The sequence below is a fragment of the Trachurus trachurus genome (genome assembly GCF_905171665.1).
Source record: "Trachurus trachurus genome assembly, chromosome: 21".
NCBI classification, from domain to species: Eukaryota; Metazoa; Chordata; class Actinopteri; order Carangiformes; family Carangidae; genus Trachurus; species Trachurus trachurus.
Window position 1 is genome coordinate 28,325,588 of NC_139899.1, and position 14,442 is coordinate 28,340,029.

A 14,442-nucleotide genomic window follows, 5' to 3' on the forward strand; every position below is an offset into this window, starting at 1 on the left:
AGAGATGACATCATCCAGGTCAGAGGTCAGTAGGTCAACCTACAGACCCCGGATGTTGATAACAGCTAACCCCGGACTCAGAGGGGAATAGCACTAGCCTATCAGAACTAAATATTGGTGAAATGAAGGAGTTTCTCTGCAGATAATGTGTTATTTAGAGGCTGCATTCTGCTGCCCTGTAGACTCCATTATACGGATATACACGGCTCTCGGCTGGAGCTCATTTCATCACAACCACTTGTAATGACACCAAAGTTATCTGGGTGAGGAAATGATCGTACTAGAAATAAGGTCCGGATTGTAAAAAAACGGAAATTCCTTCTTTACCTAAAACACGACTAATGAACCGACTTTTAAAGTTTAACTAGTAATTAAAGGGACAACGAGGAGTTTTGGAAAAGCGAAGCGTTTTCACACTACATTTATGAGCCACCGTGAAATTCTTTGACCGGCGCAAGACAGACTCATGTTTTCATTCATCAAGAATTAAAGCAGAACTATGCAGGATTTGGGCTGTAATTATTGTGGCTCAGAGTCACTGTGATGGTAGAGTGACCTATTGTGAGGTGAATGGGGTCTAGGCCAATGCGCCCACCCCCCCCACTGGCTGAAAACCGCACTTGCAAGATCAGTCCTCCGTCTCGGTGTCACAAATCTCATCAATGGATAGAACTATCGCGAGAAACTGCCTTACGGCAGTACGAGGTAAGAACGCAGATGACGTCATGCATGTCATGAATCGTGATTGGTTTGAGTTCGGAAAGTCGGAGGAAACCATGGAAACATGTTTGTACTGATGAAGTTCGGCTTGTGGCTAACACGGAGCTAATGCTAACAGACACACACACACCATGGATCTTTTATAAGATAATGTAATACATCATGACACACACACACACGCCTTCGCGTTTTGGAACCTTTATTCATGTGTGTGTGTATGTCTGTGTCTTTGTGTCTTTGTCTGTGTGTGGCCGTATTAGCGTTAGCTCCGTGTTAGCATTAGCGCCCTGTTAGCGTTAGCTCCGTATTAGCGTTAGCGCCGTGTTAGCATTAGCGCCCTGTTAGCGTTAGCTCCGTATTAGCGTTAGCTCCGTGTTAGCATTAGCGCCCTGTTAGCGTTAGCTCCGTATTAGCGTTAGCTCCGTGTTAGCATTAGCTCCCTGTTAGCGTTAGCTCCGTGTTAGCATTAGCTCCGTGCTTAGCAAACACCGCTCTCTACCTTCAGCAGTAAACACAAGCACGTGTAGGGAGGGGGTGGAGGAGGTGGCGGCGGCGAGTTTTTTTTTTTTACGACAGTGACATGTGCCTCTCAGAACTGTGGGGGAGCCCCGGAGAGGGAAAAAAAGAGAAACCAACGAAGGAGCGAGCTATTTCCGGCCAAGTTGCATAGTTCTGCTTTAAAGTCAGAGGTTCGAAGACGATCACATACCGTCGTAGTTCCGACCATAAACGGCGATTCGGCGGCGTTATTCTCATGACTCGCCACGAAACCGAAAGTAAAGAAACGCTGGTCGGCTCGCCCAGCATTTCCGCCACCACTAATAATAACAAAATAACTATAGAGACAAAACGATATATTTATCGAAAATGGGCCCATTAACAAGTGTGGGTAACGTAGATTCATCCACATTAACGTGAGACTTTTTTATAACCAAATAGAAACTCCTCGTTGTCCCTTTAACTAAAACGCGACTAATGAACCGACTTTTAAAGTTTAACTAGTAATTAAACTGTGCTTTTTTTTTTTGCCCCAGCTGGATGTTAATCTCCATGGCAACACTGAGGACGACTGGCGACCTTCTCACGCCTCCATCGTGTCTCTCCAGCTCTCCTGTTGTCACCGTGACAACCAAAACGCCTTCACTTCTACATGAGTCGGACACATGCGACTTCACTGTCCCTGTCAGTGCCCGATCCGAACCCGGAGCACGATCCGTTCCAGACGCTTCTGCGCATGCGCCAGCAACGCTAACTGCTAGCCTAGCAATAGAGCAGCTAAAAGTCCGCTGTAGCGCTGTTAACACGTCACTTTATTCATTTTAAATATTTTTTTAATGCGAGAAAGTCACAATTTAGAGTCCTAATCTGTGGTAGCTCGCTGCTCGGCTCATCTCAGAGGCAGCAGCCGCCGACTGAGGGGATCGACCGGTCACCCAGATGTCGTCATGCCGGTGGAGAAAGCGAGCAGATTCATTTATGGTCTCATTGATTAGTTTGTGTAAATGAAGCTTCAGGTGTGTGCTGTCTGTATATGTGCAGAAATCACCACATTTACATCAATAAAGACATGTTTTACAATTAACTGATCGGTCTACATTAAATATAACTTAATCAAAAATAGAACAGGGGGAAATTCGTTGCGACGTGCTTGTGTTTTTCACAAAGAACGTCTCTGTTTTCATGCATATCCGCGGTGTCTGCCGTAAGCTTAGGCTTCAGTTGCTTGCCTGTGATTGGCCCGACCACATGCCACTCAAAAACAGTCAGCCAATCAGAGGAGAGGTTCTCATTCTCTCTTCTGATTGGCCAAATGACCTGTGCCTGCTAGAGCTCCAGAAAGAGGCAACAGAAAGGGGCAGTATAAACGATATTAAGCAGATCACAGGTACTCAAAACCAATGATACATCTTGTTAGGGATATCACTAGGGATATACTAACTAACAAAAAAGTTGGCTATTAACAGGCTATTAACAGACAACATTTAGCCAAAACCTACCCGGTGATTCGACCAAATACGTGTAGATGTCTGGGTAAGACATTTCTGGCCACTTTGTGGGGTCATTGATCACTGTGGGAGGCTAAATGAGCATACCGGTAGATTCATTCATTGTAATTTTTCAAGATAGCGTCAACGGTGGGTTTCAAAGAGGGTGTCAAAATAATTATGAGACATAGTGCTACAAAAGAAACAAAAAATAAAACATTCAGATTGATTGTTAGTTAGTCTACGCTCCATCAAAACACAAAAAGCCACTGAGTGCAATGTAAAAATGCCGGTAGCTGCCCCTAAATTACCCAGAATGCATCGGTCATTCTCATTTGCATAAAAAAGCTGCTCTGGTCTATGGGGCCTTTAAAGAAGGGGGGAAGTGCGCGTGTGCAGAAGCGCCTGGAACGGATCGTGTTCCGGGTACGGATCGGGCACTGACAGTCCCGTGTGTGTGTGTTTTTTGCTTTGTTTTCACCACAGAAGGAGGAGAAGAAGTAGAAGTAGAAGTAGTAGAAGTAGAAGAAGGAGGAGGAGGAGGTTTCAGCTCTGCGTCGCCACCAGAGACGTCGATGTCGGGGGTTTGACGTGTCCTGGTCTCTGGTGGACGGACAGACGGACGCCGTGTTCCTCCTCCTCCTCACCGCTCCAGCCGACGCATCAGCGGCTCCGTGGCGGCGAGGAAACACGCCTCGAACTCCTGGTCCGAGAACCGCTCCACGGAGCGCCGGGCGTTCCGCCGGATCTCCAGCCGGGCCGCCGGCGACAGCGCCAGGATGGTCTCCATGGCGGCGGCGTAGCTGTCCTCGCTGTCGGCCAGGAAACCGGTCTGCCCGTCGCCCTCGTGCGGCACCACGATGTCCAGCTTCGGACCGCCGGACTTGTGGGCGAGGACGATGGTTCCCGCCGCCATGCACTCCACCACACCTGGAGAGGGCGATGTCACCGTGTGTTCAGGGTCATTTATAGTTAAACTAAAACTAAAACTAGCAATGAGAAAATAATCTAGTAAACTCAAATAAAAATAAAAATGACAATTTATCCAAAAAAACAAGAACTACGGTAAATTAAAACTACCATGTAAAAGAAACTCAAACTAAAGTTGAGTCAGATAACAGCAGCTTAGTTGTAGTTTTCTTAGAGACGTCTAAAGCTGCAGGAAGAAAACGCCACAGCTCAACATGGGACGACCCACAGGTAGATAAGAGTGAATGGCACCTGATGAGGACAGATGGAAACATTATGGGATGCAACTAAAAGGGAAAAATCCCACAAATCTAAACCTGAAAAACTAAGACTAAATAAATAAATAAAAATAACTACTAGTAACTAAAACTAAATTGAAATAAAAGAGCAAACTGAAAAACGAAATAAAAACTAGAATGACCTTGCCTGATTTATTTATCTATTACTTCATATTTATTTTTATGTTTATTTATTTATTATTTCATTATAATTATTATTATATACATTTTATTTATTTTTTCCATTTATGTTTTCTTTGCCGCCTCATTCAGTATCTCTTACTGTATCTATTTGTGTGTACTGTAGGCCAATATATGTCTGTGTATGTGTTTCCTCAGTTATACGGGTAATGTACATACTCCTACTGGTAGATGTTGAATGTATTTTTAATTTACTTCATGTGTGTACTTTGTAGAGGCTGGTTATCCTTCCTATATTCTGCTGACCTTTTGTGTTTTATTTTAACATTTTTGACTCCTACTGTGCTGTTGAATGGATGAAGATGCCTTTCAAATTCTAATAAAACATAAAAAAAAAAAAACATGAATTAAGCTATGGAACAGTTTGAATGTGGGGTTAAAACAATGTCCAAACACAATCCAGTTTAAAAATAAATGATTTTCAATATACTACACAGGAATGAGGGTGTTATTATTTATTTAATTAGTTGGGTATTCATATACTTATTTATTATTTGTTGATGTTGATGTTTCAGTTTGTCTTTGTACTGTATGTGCCTATATATGGGCATATGTGAGAGAAAGATTATTGATAATATATTAGAATAAATCCATCATAAGCTAGCTAAGATAGATAGTTAATTTATGAATTAGGGGTGGGAGTAAATAAGTTTCACTTCTTCCCACTCCTTTTTGGATATGAAAAATCCAATCATTATGTATTATTTTCATTTTTCATGTCGGGTCTTTTGTAAAACTTTTTTTTTTTACTGTATTATTTTCTTATTTCTTTGTTACATGTCCGACATAGACTGCTACTAAACTAAATACTAAACTAAACCTTGGTGTGTGTGTGTGTGTGTGTGTGTGTGTGTGTGTGTGTGGTCCTCACCGATGCCGAAGTGCTCGTTCCACATGGTGTGCAGCCCGACGGTGGCGTCCACCAGCTCCCGCTTCAGCTCCTCAAACGGGACGTTGAGTTTGAAGTCGACGCGGTCGGTGACGCCGAGCTCCTGGCAGAGGCCGCGCAGCATCAGCACCCGCTCCTCGTCCTCCTGGTTCCTGCAGCCGCCGATCAGCACCAGCCGCAGAGACTCGCGGCCCCCCGGCCCCTCCCCCTTCCTGTCCAGCAGCTTGCGAAACGCTCTGATCTGCAGCCGGTGGTCCTTCTCCGGCCGGAACTGACCCACCGACACGATGGAGTGGCACTTCCTGTCTCCTCCGATGATGACTCCTCCTCCGATGTTGACTCCTTCTCCGATGTTGACTCCTTCTCCGATGTTGACTCCTCCTCCGATGACGACTCTTCCTCCAACTAGGGATGTCACAATTACTTGTTTTAACAATTAATCGCGGTAATAAACGCCACAGTTAACTGATCGCAAAGATTCCTAAACACCGTCACTTTCCAAAAAAAGATTATGTTCGAACCGTGTCGGCAGATGTTGCGCCAAAGTAAAGGTAACAGATACTGGTCCATTTACGTAAAGTAACATTGAATGGGCTCTTTGTACAGCTCCACTACTTCCTGAACTTAATGCTGCTCCTTCATTTCCTGTCTTACATTATTGGACAAACTGATTAATCCAGGTGTGTCTGTGAGGAGTCACAATGGTCAGACACACCTGGATTAATCAGTTTGTCCAATAATGTAAGACAGGAAACGAAGGAGCAACATTAAGTTCAGGAAGTAGTGGAGCTGTGCAAAGAGCCAATTGGTAGGAATTTAAATGCTGGAGTGTCATTTGTAATAAAAAAAAAAAAGATTAAAAATAATTTAAATATTTGGTGAAATTAAAGCAGAAGTAAGCATAATATTTATGTTAAAGGGACAACGAGGAGTTTTGGAAAAGCGAAGTGTTTTCACACTACATTTATGAGCCTCCGCGCACCATGAAATTCTTTGACCGGCGCAAGATGGACTCATGTTTTCATTCATCAAGAATTAAAGTCAGAGGTTCAAAGACGATCACATACCGTCGTAGTTCCGACCATAAACGGTGATTCGGCGGCGTTATTCTCATGACTCGCCACGAAACCGAAAGTAAAGAAAAGCTGGTCGGCTCGCCCAGCATTTCCGCCACCACTAATAATAACAAAATAACCATAGAGACAAAACAATATATTTATCGAAAATGGGCCCATTAACAAGTGTGGGTAGCGTAGATTCATCCACATTAACGTGAGACTTTTTATTGTCGCGGAATTTTTCGTTCTGTCGCTGGAGAAACTCCTCGTTGTCCCTTTAACATAAGTCTTAAATAGTTATATCTTCCGACAGCAATCACTTCTATAGAGTGTTTGGTCCGAAACACGGGTCTGTCAGTCACTCTGCTCTGCTGTAAGCCGAGGAGAAAACTTTCCTTGTATCCTACAACCTTTATCCAATGAGGAGAGAGAACGGCATGAAGGGGCGGTCCTCTCTGTGTGTGCAGCCAAGGGATGCGCGTGAATGTGGTGACGTAGGGACGAGGGCGGGGACTGCTAACTCCATCTACTGACAGGAAGTTAGCCAAAACGACCGGATCGCTTACTTCTGCTTTAATGAATGCATAATAATCGTGATAATCATAATACCGTGATTATTTCTCTGACAATAATCGTACCTCTCTCCTCCTCGCTCCCCAGCTCTGGTCCGAGCTCCTCCCATCCTTCCTCCATCTCCTCCTCTTCCTCCTTGTCCTCCTTCTCCTCCTCCTCCTCCTCCTCCCCCTCCTCCAGCGGGACGTCCAGGAAGGCCCTGACGTCGCAGGGCGGGTAGACGATGCTGGTGCGGCTCGGCGAGCGCCACAGCGCCAGGATGTGTCCCAGCGTCCAGGTGGAGTTCACCATGACGACGTCGCTGCAGGAGCCGGCGAGGCCGTAGAGCAGCGCGAAGCAGCAGTAGTAAACCACCTTCACCGCGCTCAGCACCGGGTTCCTCGAGATGAAGTCCGCGTTGTTGAACCTGGAAACACAACAAGTTTTCCTTTAGCGTCACATTATGTAATAAAGTTATTTAAAGGGATAGTTCAACATTTTGGCAAATTGTGGCCATTACCATAATCCCTATAGTCATAGCAGTAGATTCGTTACCTTTAATTGTCGGTGCAAGCTATTTTTAGAACGGCGGAGCAGAGCCGTGAGCTGCTCAGAGCTACGCTACGGAGGCTCATGGGATTTCTTTGTTTCCCTCATCAAACTCATCAAATACACAATCCAACAACTCCACAACGCTCTGGTGGACAAGTTGTGAGCTGCACATTCACCACGCTACGAGATAATAACACAACGTTACCAGACAGAGTTGTTTTAGAGGGAAATGCAGAGACTGTTTGATGAAAAACTGTCCCTGAAGGCTACGCGCATCAGTGGTTTTGCATGAATTTCCCTCTAAAACAACTCTGTCTGGTAACGTTGTGTTATTATCTCATAGCGTGGTGAATGTGCAGGTCACAACTTGTCCACCAGAGTGTTTTGGAGTTGTTGGATTGTGTATTTGATGAGTTTGATGAAGGGAAACCAAAGAAATCCCATGAGCCTCTGATGCAATATGTAACATAATATGGCAGATTATTACATAATGCTGTGTTTTTAATTAATCAATTAATTAATGTGGTGCTACAGGTCCTAAATACCGTCACTTTCCAAAAAATATTTTGTCGGAAACCATATGAGCAGATCAGCTTAACTCAGAACGGAATAAAAACAAAGTTTCACATCAACCATGTGTGTAACTTTGTTTTCGTTCCGTGCGACTTGCAGAACAGAGACGTGCCCGAGTGGTAAAACGGCTTCACCAGACGACAGCACGTAAAACATGCGCAAAAAAGTAGTAGCTCGAGGAGGAAATACGTCTGATATGTATCAACACAAAGTAAAGTAAAGTAAAGGTAAATGCACAGTCACTGGGTCAAATTACGTTAATGTCAATTTACCAAATGTAACACTGAATTGGTAACAATTAAATGTTAGCGCGTCATCCGTAATAAAAGCAAACAAAACAATTAAAATAAACTTAAACATTTTTTGTAGATGACAATTAATGACTTGATTTCAAACTGTTCCCCTGGAGGATTAATAATAATTGGTCCTATTATTAATAGATACTTTAAATATTTTGTGCATGTAATTAGTAATATAATTATTTTTTGACTATATTTGATTTTACACATTCATAGTGTTGTGAAATTAATTAATGCATAATAATAATCATGATAATCGTAATACCGAGATTATTTATGTCTTGAGCCAGTGCTTAATTACTATTTTGGTTATTTTGTTTTAATTTTGTTTTTTTTCTCTAATTAATTAATTTGTTATTTTATTTCGATAAGATACATTTAATTTTACTTATTTATTTTATGGTGAGGTTCTCGATAAGCCCTCCTAGGGTTTCTAACCTCTCCAGCACTGTTTCATTGTAGTTTATCATATATTATCTATTGTATATTTTCTTTCTTCCATGTGATATACTCCTTGTTTGTAATATTTTAAAGTGCAAACAATAGACAAAAAAAAATGAAAAAAATAATAATAATGGTAACAAGAAAATCTATAATCGTGACATCACTAGTTCAAACTGAAGTGTGTGTGTGTGTGTGCCACCTGGGGTTCCTCTCTCGGACCACAGACAGCATGTCGGTGCTGACGGTCGGATAGTGGACGTAGCTCGCCACCTTGCAGCCGCCCAGGTAGCGGAAGATGGGCAGCGTGAAGGCGTAGCCCATCGAGTCCACGTAGAGGTCGGGGACGAAGGAGGTCAGAGCCTCCCAGCCTGAAGCACACACACACACACACACACACACACACACACACACACACACACACATTTAGCCACATTTATCCTGCTGCTGCTGTGTTTGTGTTAGCGATGTCACGATTATAGATTTTCTTGGTACGATTATTGTCTGAGAAATAATCACGGTGTTACTGTACGATTATCACGATTATTATGCATTAATTAATTTCACAACACTATGAATGTGTAAAATCAAATATATATTACTCATTGTTTACACAAAATATTTCAAGTATCTATTAATATATATATTCAGGTCATAAATTGTCATCTATGTTTACGTTTATGTTAATCCTTTTTTGTTTTGTTTTGTTTTTATTAAAGGTGTACAGAAATGGCCGTTTGTCCTGTTTGTCGCGCCGAGTTGTCACGAGCTGCAACACGAGTTTACCTGAGTGAGGAAAACGAATTTGATTGGTCGTTATCTAGCGGGCGGGATATTCAAAGCTTGGGGCGAGCCCGAGCTCCGTGTGTGTGTGTGTGTGTGTGTGTCTCAGACGTTTGAATGACGGATGACGGATCCAATATCAGTGGCTGGTGAATCGTGTGCAGGCTGACGTATAATCCGTGCACCTGCATTATCCAATGCGAAAAAAAAAATACACACTTTCATCCCGGATTTACTCAAAAATAGAATTTTGCACAAAGTTTGGCCTACAACGTCTGATAGATGAGTTATCACACAAATTTTATGACCCAGAGTGGGCTTAAATTAAATTTTCTTTTCTGTACACCTTTAAATTACAAATGACATGCTAACATTTAAATTCCTACCAATTCAATGTTACGTTAGTTAAATGGACCAGTATCTGTGCATGTACCTTTTTTTTGGCGCACATCTACCGATATGGTTTGAACATCATCTTTTTTGGAAAGTGTCGGTTTAGGAATCTTTACAATTAATTAATTAATTGTGGCGTTTAATACCGTGATTAATTGTGAAAACAAGTAATCGTGACATCCCTAGTATGTGTGTGTGTGTGTCTCTAACCCAGGAACATGGAGCCGGCGCTCTGGCCCAGCAGCGTGAAGTGCGGGTAGGACGCCGCCTCCACCAGCAGGCGGTGCCGCAGGAAGACGAAGGTGACGGGCCGAGGCAGCGTGATGTTGAAGCGCTGCCGAGCTCCCTCCAGGATCTGCTCCGCCGTCACGCCCTGGTCGCCCGTGTAGACCACGAAGGAGACGCCGGGGTACCTGGGGAATCAGTCAGAGTCAGAGTGAGAGAGACTCGTGGAGGTTCAGGTGCTTTCTGGGTGATTCTCTGAATTCGGTCCCTCAGGTTTTTCCTCAAAGATTTTCAAATAAAGTACTTAAAGGGATAGTTCAACGTTTTGGGCAAATTCTCCTCTCACCATAATCCCTATAGTCCTAGCAGTAGGTTCATTACCTTTAGTTATCGGTGCATGTTGTTTTGAGATCAGCGGGGCAGACGTGAGCTGCTCAGTGAACACAATGGAGGTGAACGGTGCAGGTCCCCTGTCCCTCATCAACGCTACCAGACAGAGTTGTTTTAGAGGGAAATACAGAGACTGCATGTTGAAAAACTGTCCCTGAAGGCAACGCGCATCAGCGGTTTTGCATGAATTTGCCTCTAAAACAACTCTGTCTGGTAACGTTCTGTTATTATCTCATAGCGTGGTGAATGTGCAGGTCACAACTTGTCCACCAGAGCGTTGTGGAGTTGTTGGATTGTGTATTTGATGAGTTTGATGAGGGAAACCAAGAAATCCCATGAGCCTCCGTAGCGTAGCTCTGAGCAGCTCACGGCTCCGCTCCGCCGTTCTAAAAATAGCTTGCACCGACAATTAAAGGTAACAAACCTACTGCTATGACTATAGGGATTATGGCAATGGGCCAATTTGCCAAAATGTTGAACTATCCCTTTAAATAATTTTATTACATAATGCAGCGTTATTACATAATGTGACGCTAAAGGAAAACACCTTGCACCGATAATTAAAGGTAATGAACCTACTGCTGTGACTATAGGGATTATGGTGAGAGGAGAATTTGCCCAAAACGTTGAACTATCCCTTTAAACCTGTGTAAATATCTGATAAATTGGACCAGGAGCAGGAGAACAAGGTAGTGTAATACTGAGTCGGGCTACAGAACAGAACTGGACCCTTGATCGGTACCGGTGCATGAGCGCCCTCAGGGAGCACCACAGGACCCGCTCCCCGCCGCCGCCGGCGTTGCAGTACGGGTGGAAGAACGCCACCGAGGGGCCGCCGTCCGCCGCCCGCTGCGCCGTCCGCCGCCCCTGCAGCCACATGCGCAGCCCGAGCAGCAGCAGCAGCAGCACCAGCGTCAGCAGCAGGCTGAGGTAGGCGCACGGCACCACCAGGGACCACAGCAACCTGCGGGGAGGAGAGGGAGAGGTGGAGAGGAGACCGACAAATTCCTTATAATCTGACATAACAAGTAATTAAAGTTCATACAGAAAAAGTGCAGCAGGTGAAAATGAACCAAATATAAAAACATTATGCAGTCTGACGCTTCAATAAATTGCTGATAACAATGTTCACATGAGGTGTATAAATTATTTGGAAGGTGGCTGCTAGCTCACATTCACTCAATTGTATTCTTATTTTCTTATATATTTTGTAACATATTTTATAAAAAATAAAAATAAATCTATATGCTATTTTTGCTCCATTGCTTTTTATGAGAAGCCAGTGATGTACAGCTACTAGTGGCCATAGAAAATATCATAGATGGACACAGATTTGTACATGTAAATGCATTATGTTTGTTCAGAAATCAGGCCAATACAGTATGTAGCTACATAAGAACATGGAATAACTGTAATGAAACACATAGGGATAGAGATTTACATCATTGATATCAAAAATAGAATGGCTATAAAGTTAAAAAGAGACAACTAGTGGGTCAGACTGTTAATTATATGGTTTTCTGAGGCATCAAGCCGACACATAAATCTATACATCAGGTTTCTGAGTACAGCTTTAAAGGTGCTGACACGTGCATTTACAAACATTTCACTCGCACTCAGCCATCGAGGTCTTTTACGTAAGTAAGATTCTTAATGCATCATTATACGCAACCTGTAACTTTTTCACGCTTGCTTTCTTGTAGTTAACCCACAGCTATGCGGTGTACAGTGGTGTACAGTACTGAGCTTTGAACAGAGATATTTTAACATCATCTGTACATGAATGAAACCTGCAAGCAAGAGTATTAGCCTAGATACATTTGGCAGCACTGCCTTCTAATATCATTAGAAATTAAACCTGCTTTTTAACAACCGACTTGTACCCAGGGGGCAAAATCCCAGTTTTTTTGGAAAACAGACACGGGGCGTTGTAAAAGGTTTGACACCAGAAATGATATCTAGGAACTTCAAGGATTAAAACCTGGGTGGACAACCCGGTCAACTAGCTGCTGGAAAGTACTGTTCGCCTGACAAATTCTCATGAAAATTATTATCTTTCAGCACTTTATGGAGAATATCTATGCTTAACATGTATATAGTAAATTTCCTTAATTCATAAGCTTCCATTTGAGTCCAAGATAGCCTTTCTACTAGCTACTGGAAAGCTACAGGCTGTCTCCAAACAATGCAACACCTATTATGAAAAACTACATGTTAACTGACCTGATCAGAAACCATTCTATTTCTGGTCTCCCCAAAGTGAACAGATAGATAGAGAAGACCGTTGGCCACAGCAAGTGGGGCTTTTGAGATAGAAAGGCTATCTTGGACTCAAATGGAAGCTTATGAATTAAGGAAGTTTTCTATATACAGCATAGATATTCTCCATAAAGTGCTGAAAAATGAGAATTTGTCAGGCGAACAGTACTTTTTTTTTTTTTTTGTCTTTTTTGGGATGCTGAGGGTGCTATCTTAAAATTGAGTTGCAACAAACCCCAGAATCTTTTTTTCATGCCTCCCCCTATGTGTCAAGATACTCTCTGCCAAATTTTATAGTTGTATGACTATTTATGCCATTGTAGTACCTAAATATTTGCATTTACATAATTTCGCCAGCAAAACTACCAAGGAAAGGGGTTTTGGCCCCCTGTAGCTTTCCAGCGGCTAGTTGACCCGGGTTGTCCACCCAGGTTTTAATCCTTCAAGTTCCTAGATATCATTTCTGCTGTCAAACCTTTTACAACGCTCCCTGTCTGTTTTTTTTTTTTTTTTTTTGCTTTGCCCCCTGGGTATTGAGGCTAAATTCCGGGTAAATTCGGGGTAACCAACATACCTCAGCTTAATCCCGTATCTAGGTTTTGTCAAAGCCCTTCTAGGCAAATATTACCCTCGGGACTCTGACTGTGGTTTAGCCTGTTAGCTGCTACCTACCGAGGCTACAACGGAACCGTCCGCCCGGTACCGGAGAACCGGACCGGGTCAGAGTGAGTCTGTCCCCGGGTCTCTAACTCTAACTAGGCCGAGAGGAGACGTTTATTTATTTATTTACCTCATGAGGTCGCAGAAACACAGAGAGAAGTTGTTGTGATGGTGCTCGTGTCCTGCCATTTTGACAACACGACCGATGACGATGATGACGTCGTGTCACTGCGGTCAGCTGACCCGCGCGCCTCTCTGTGATTGGCCGAGCGTCTGTTTACCAACACGTCAGCAACACGTGACTTTTTTATTTACTGTACTTATTTATGAAGTTCAGCTCATTATTCAAATGGGAATTACACTCAGAAAATATACAAACACTTTAACAATTACATTTAGTATTTTTATTTTTACATTTTAAATAACAAAAATAAGATACCATGCAGACTTTAATATGAATGAATCCTTCCCTCCTGTTTTTTCTCTGTGATTTTGTCTTGTCTGCTTGCTTGTCGTGTGTCTGTTTGAACTGAAAAAACTTTCAATAAAAAAAGAAGAATTAATCCCTAATAGAAAATTAATTATGTCACAGCAGCTCCAATAGAATAGAATAATAAAGCTGTATATTACCTTTTTTGCTGTATTTCTGTGTTTCTGATTTTGTATTATCTTGTAAAGCACTTTGTGGCTCCTCTCTGAGAAAAGTGCCGTATAAATAGTATTTTGCACATAAACAGAATGTCTCTCTCTTTGTTCGATATGTTTGTTTTATGTTTCTGTATTTGCATATTTTTCTAGGCTACATACCTTGTACGCTACAATGCTACTGTAACAACCACATTTCCCATTTGTGGGATAAATAACCAGTCTAATGTCTTGTTATTAAAGATTCTAGGTCTGTGTTAAAGCAAAAGAAATCTCATAAAGTAAAATTAGAACAACAACAAAAATATCCCAAATCAAAAAATAGTATAAACAGACAAAAAAAATTAACATACAGAAACAAGGGAATAAACACAGAAACGACAGAGCATTTTCAGTTGTGGCCCCAAATTTGTGGAATGTTTTACCCCTCCACATCAGAGCAGCTGAAACTCACTCACTTTTAAAGACTCACCTCTTTTCTCTGGCCTTCATTTCACCCTGACACCCTGACCTCTTATTTTCATCAGTAACTGTTCTTATTGCCCTATCTTACTGTTAATCTATGTTTGA

General features: G+C 42.5%; 1 protein-coding gene across 1 annotated transcript; it reads right to left on the minus strand.

Moving 5' to 3' along the window:
- Positions 1-3,145: 3,145 nt before the first annotated feature.
- LOC311004194 (GDP-Man:Man(3)GlcNAc(2)-PP-Dol alpha-1,2-mannosyltransferase-like) lies at positions 3,146-13,433 on the minus strand. Its single transcript, XM_083996143.1, has 7 exons — positions 13,358-13,433; positions 11,051-11,272; positions 9,904-10,106; positions 8,720-8,888; positions 6,739-7,079; positions 5,025-5,387; positions 3,146-3,635 (listed from the first exon to the last, which is right to left on the minus strand). The coding sequence occupies exons 1-7, from the start codon at positions 13,414-13,416 to the stop codon at positions 3,349-3,351; spliced, it is 1,644 nt and encodes a 547-aa protein (XP_083852269.1). The 5' UTR covers positions 13,417-13,433; the 3' UTR covers positions 3,146-3,348.
- Positions 13,434-14,442: the final 1,009 nt, after the last annotated feature.

Bases quoted from the DNA above. Each gene is read 5' to 3' on its own strand.
- LOC311004194 (XM_083996143.1), bottom strand. From the start codon at position 13,416: ATGGCAGGACACGAGCACCATCACAACAACTTCTCTCTGTGTTTCTGC. The intron at 8,889-9,903 runs GTTAGAGACACA...TGTGTGCTTCAG, and splicing joins CGCCGGCTCCATGTTCCTGG to GCTGGGAGGCTCTGACCTCC. The intron at 5,388-6,738 runs GTACGATTATTG...TCAACATCGGAG, and splicing joins GGGGAGCGAGGAGGAGAGAG to AAGGAGTCAACATCGGAGGA.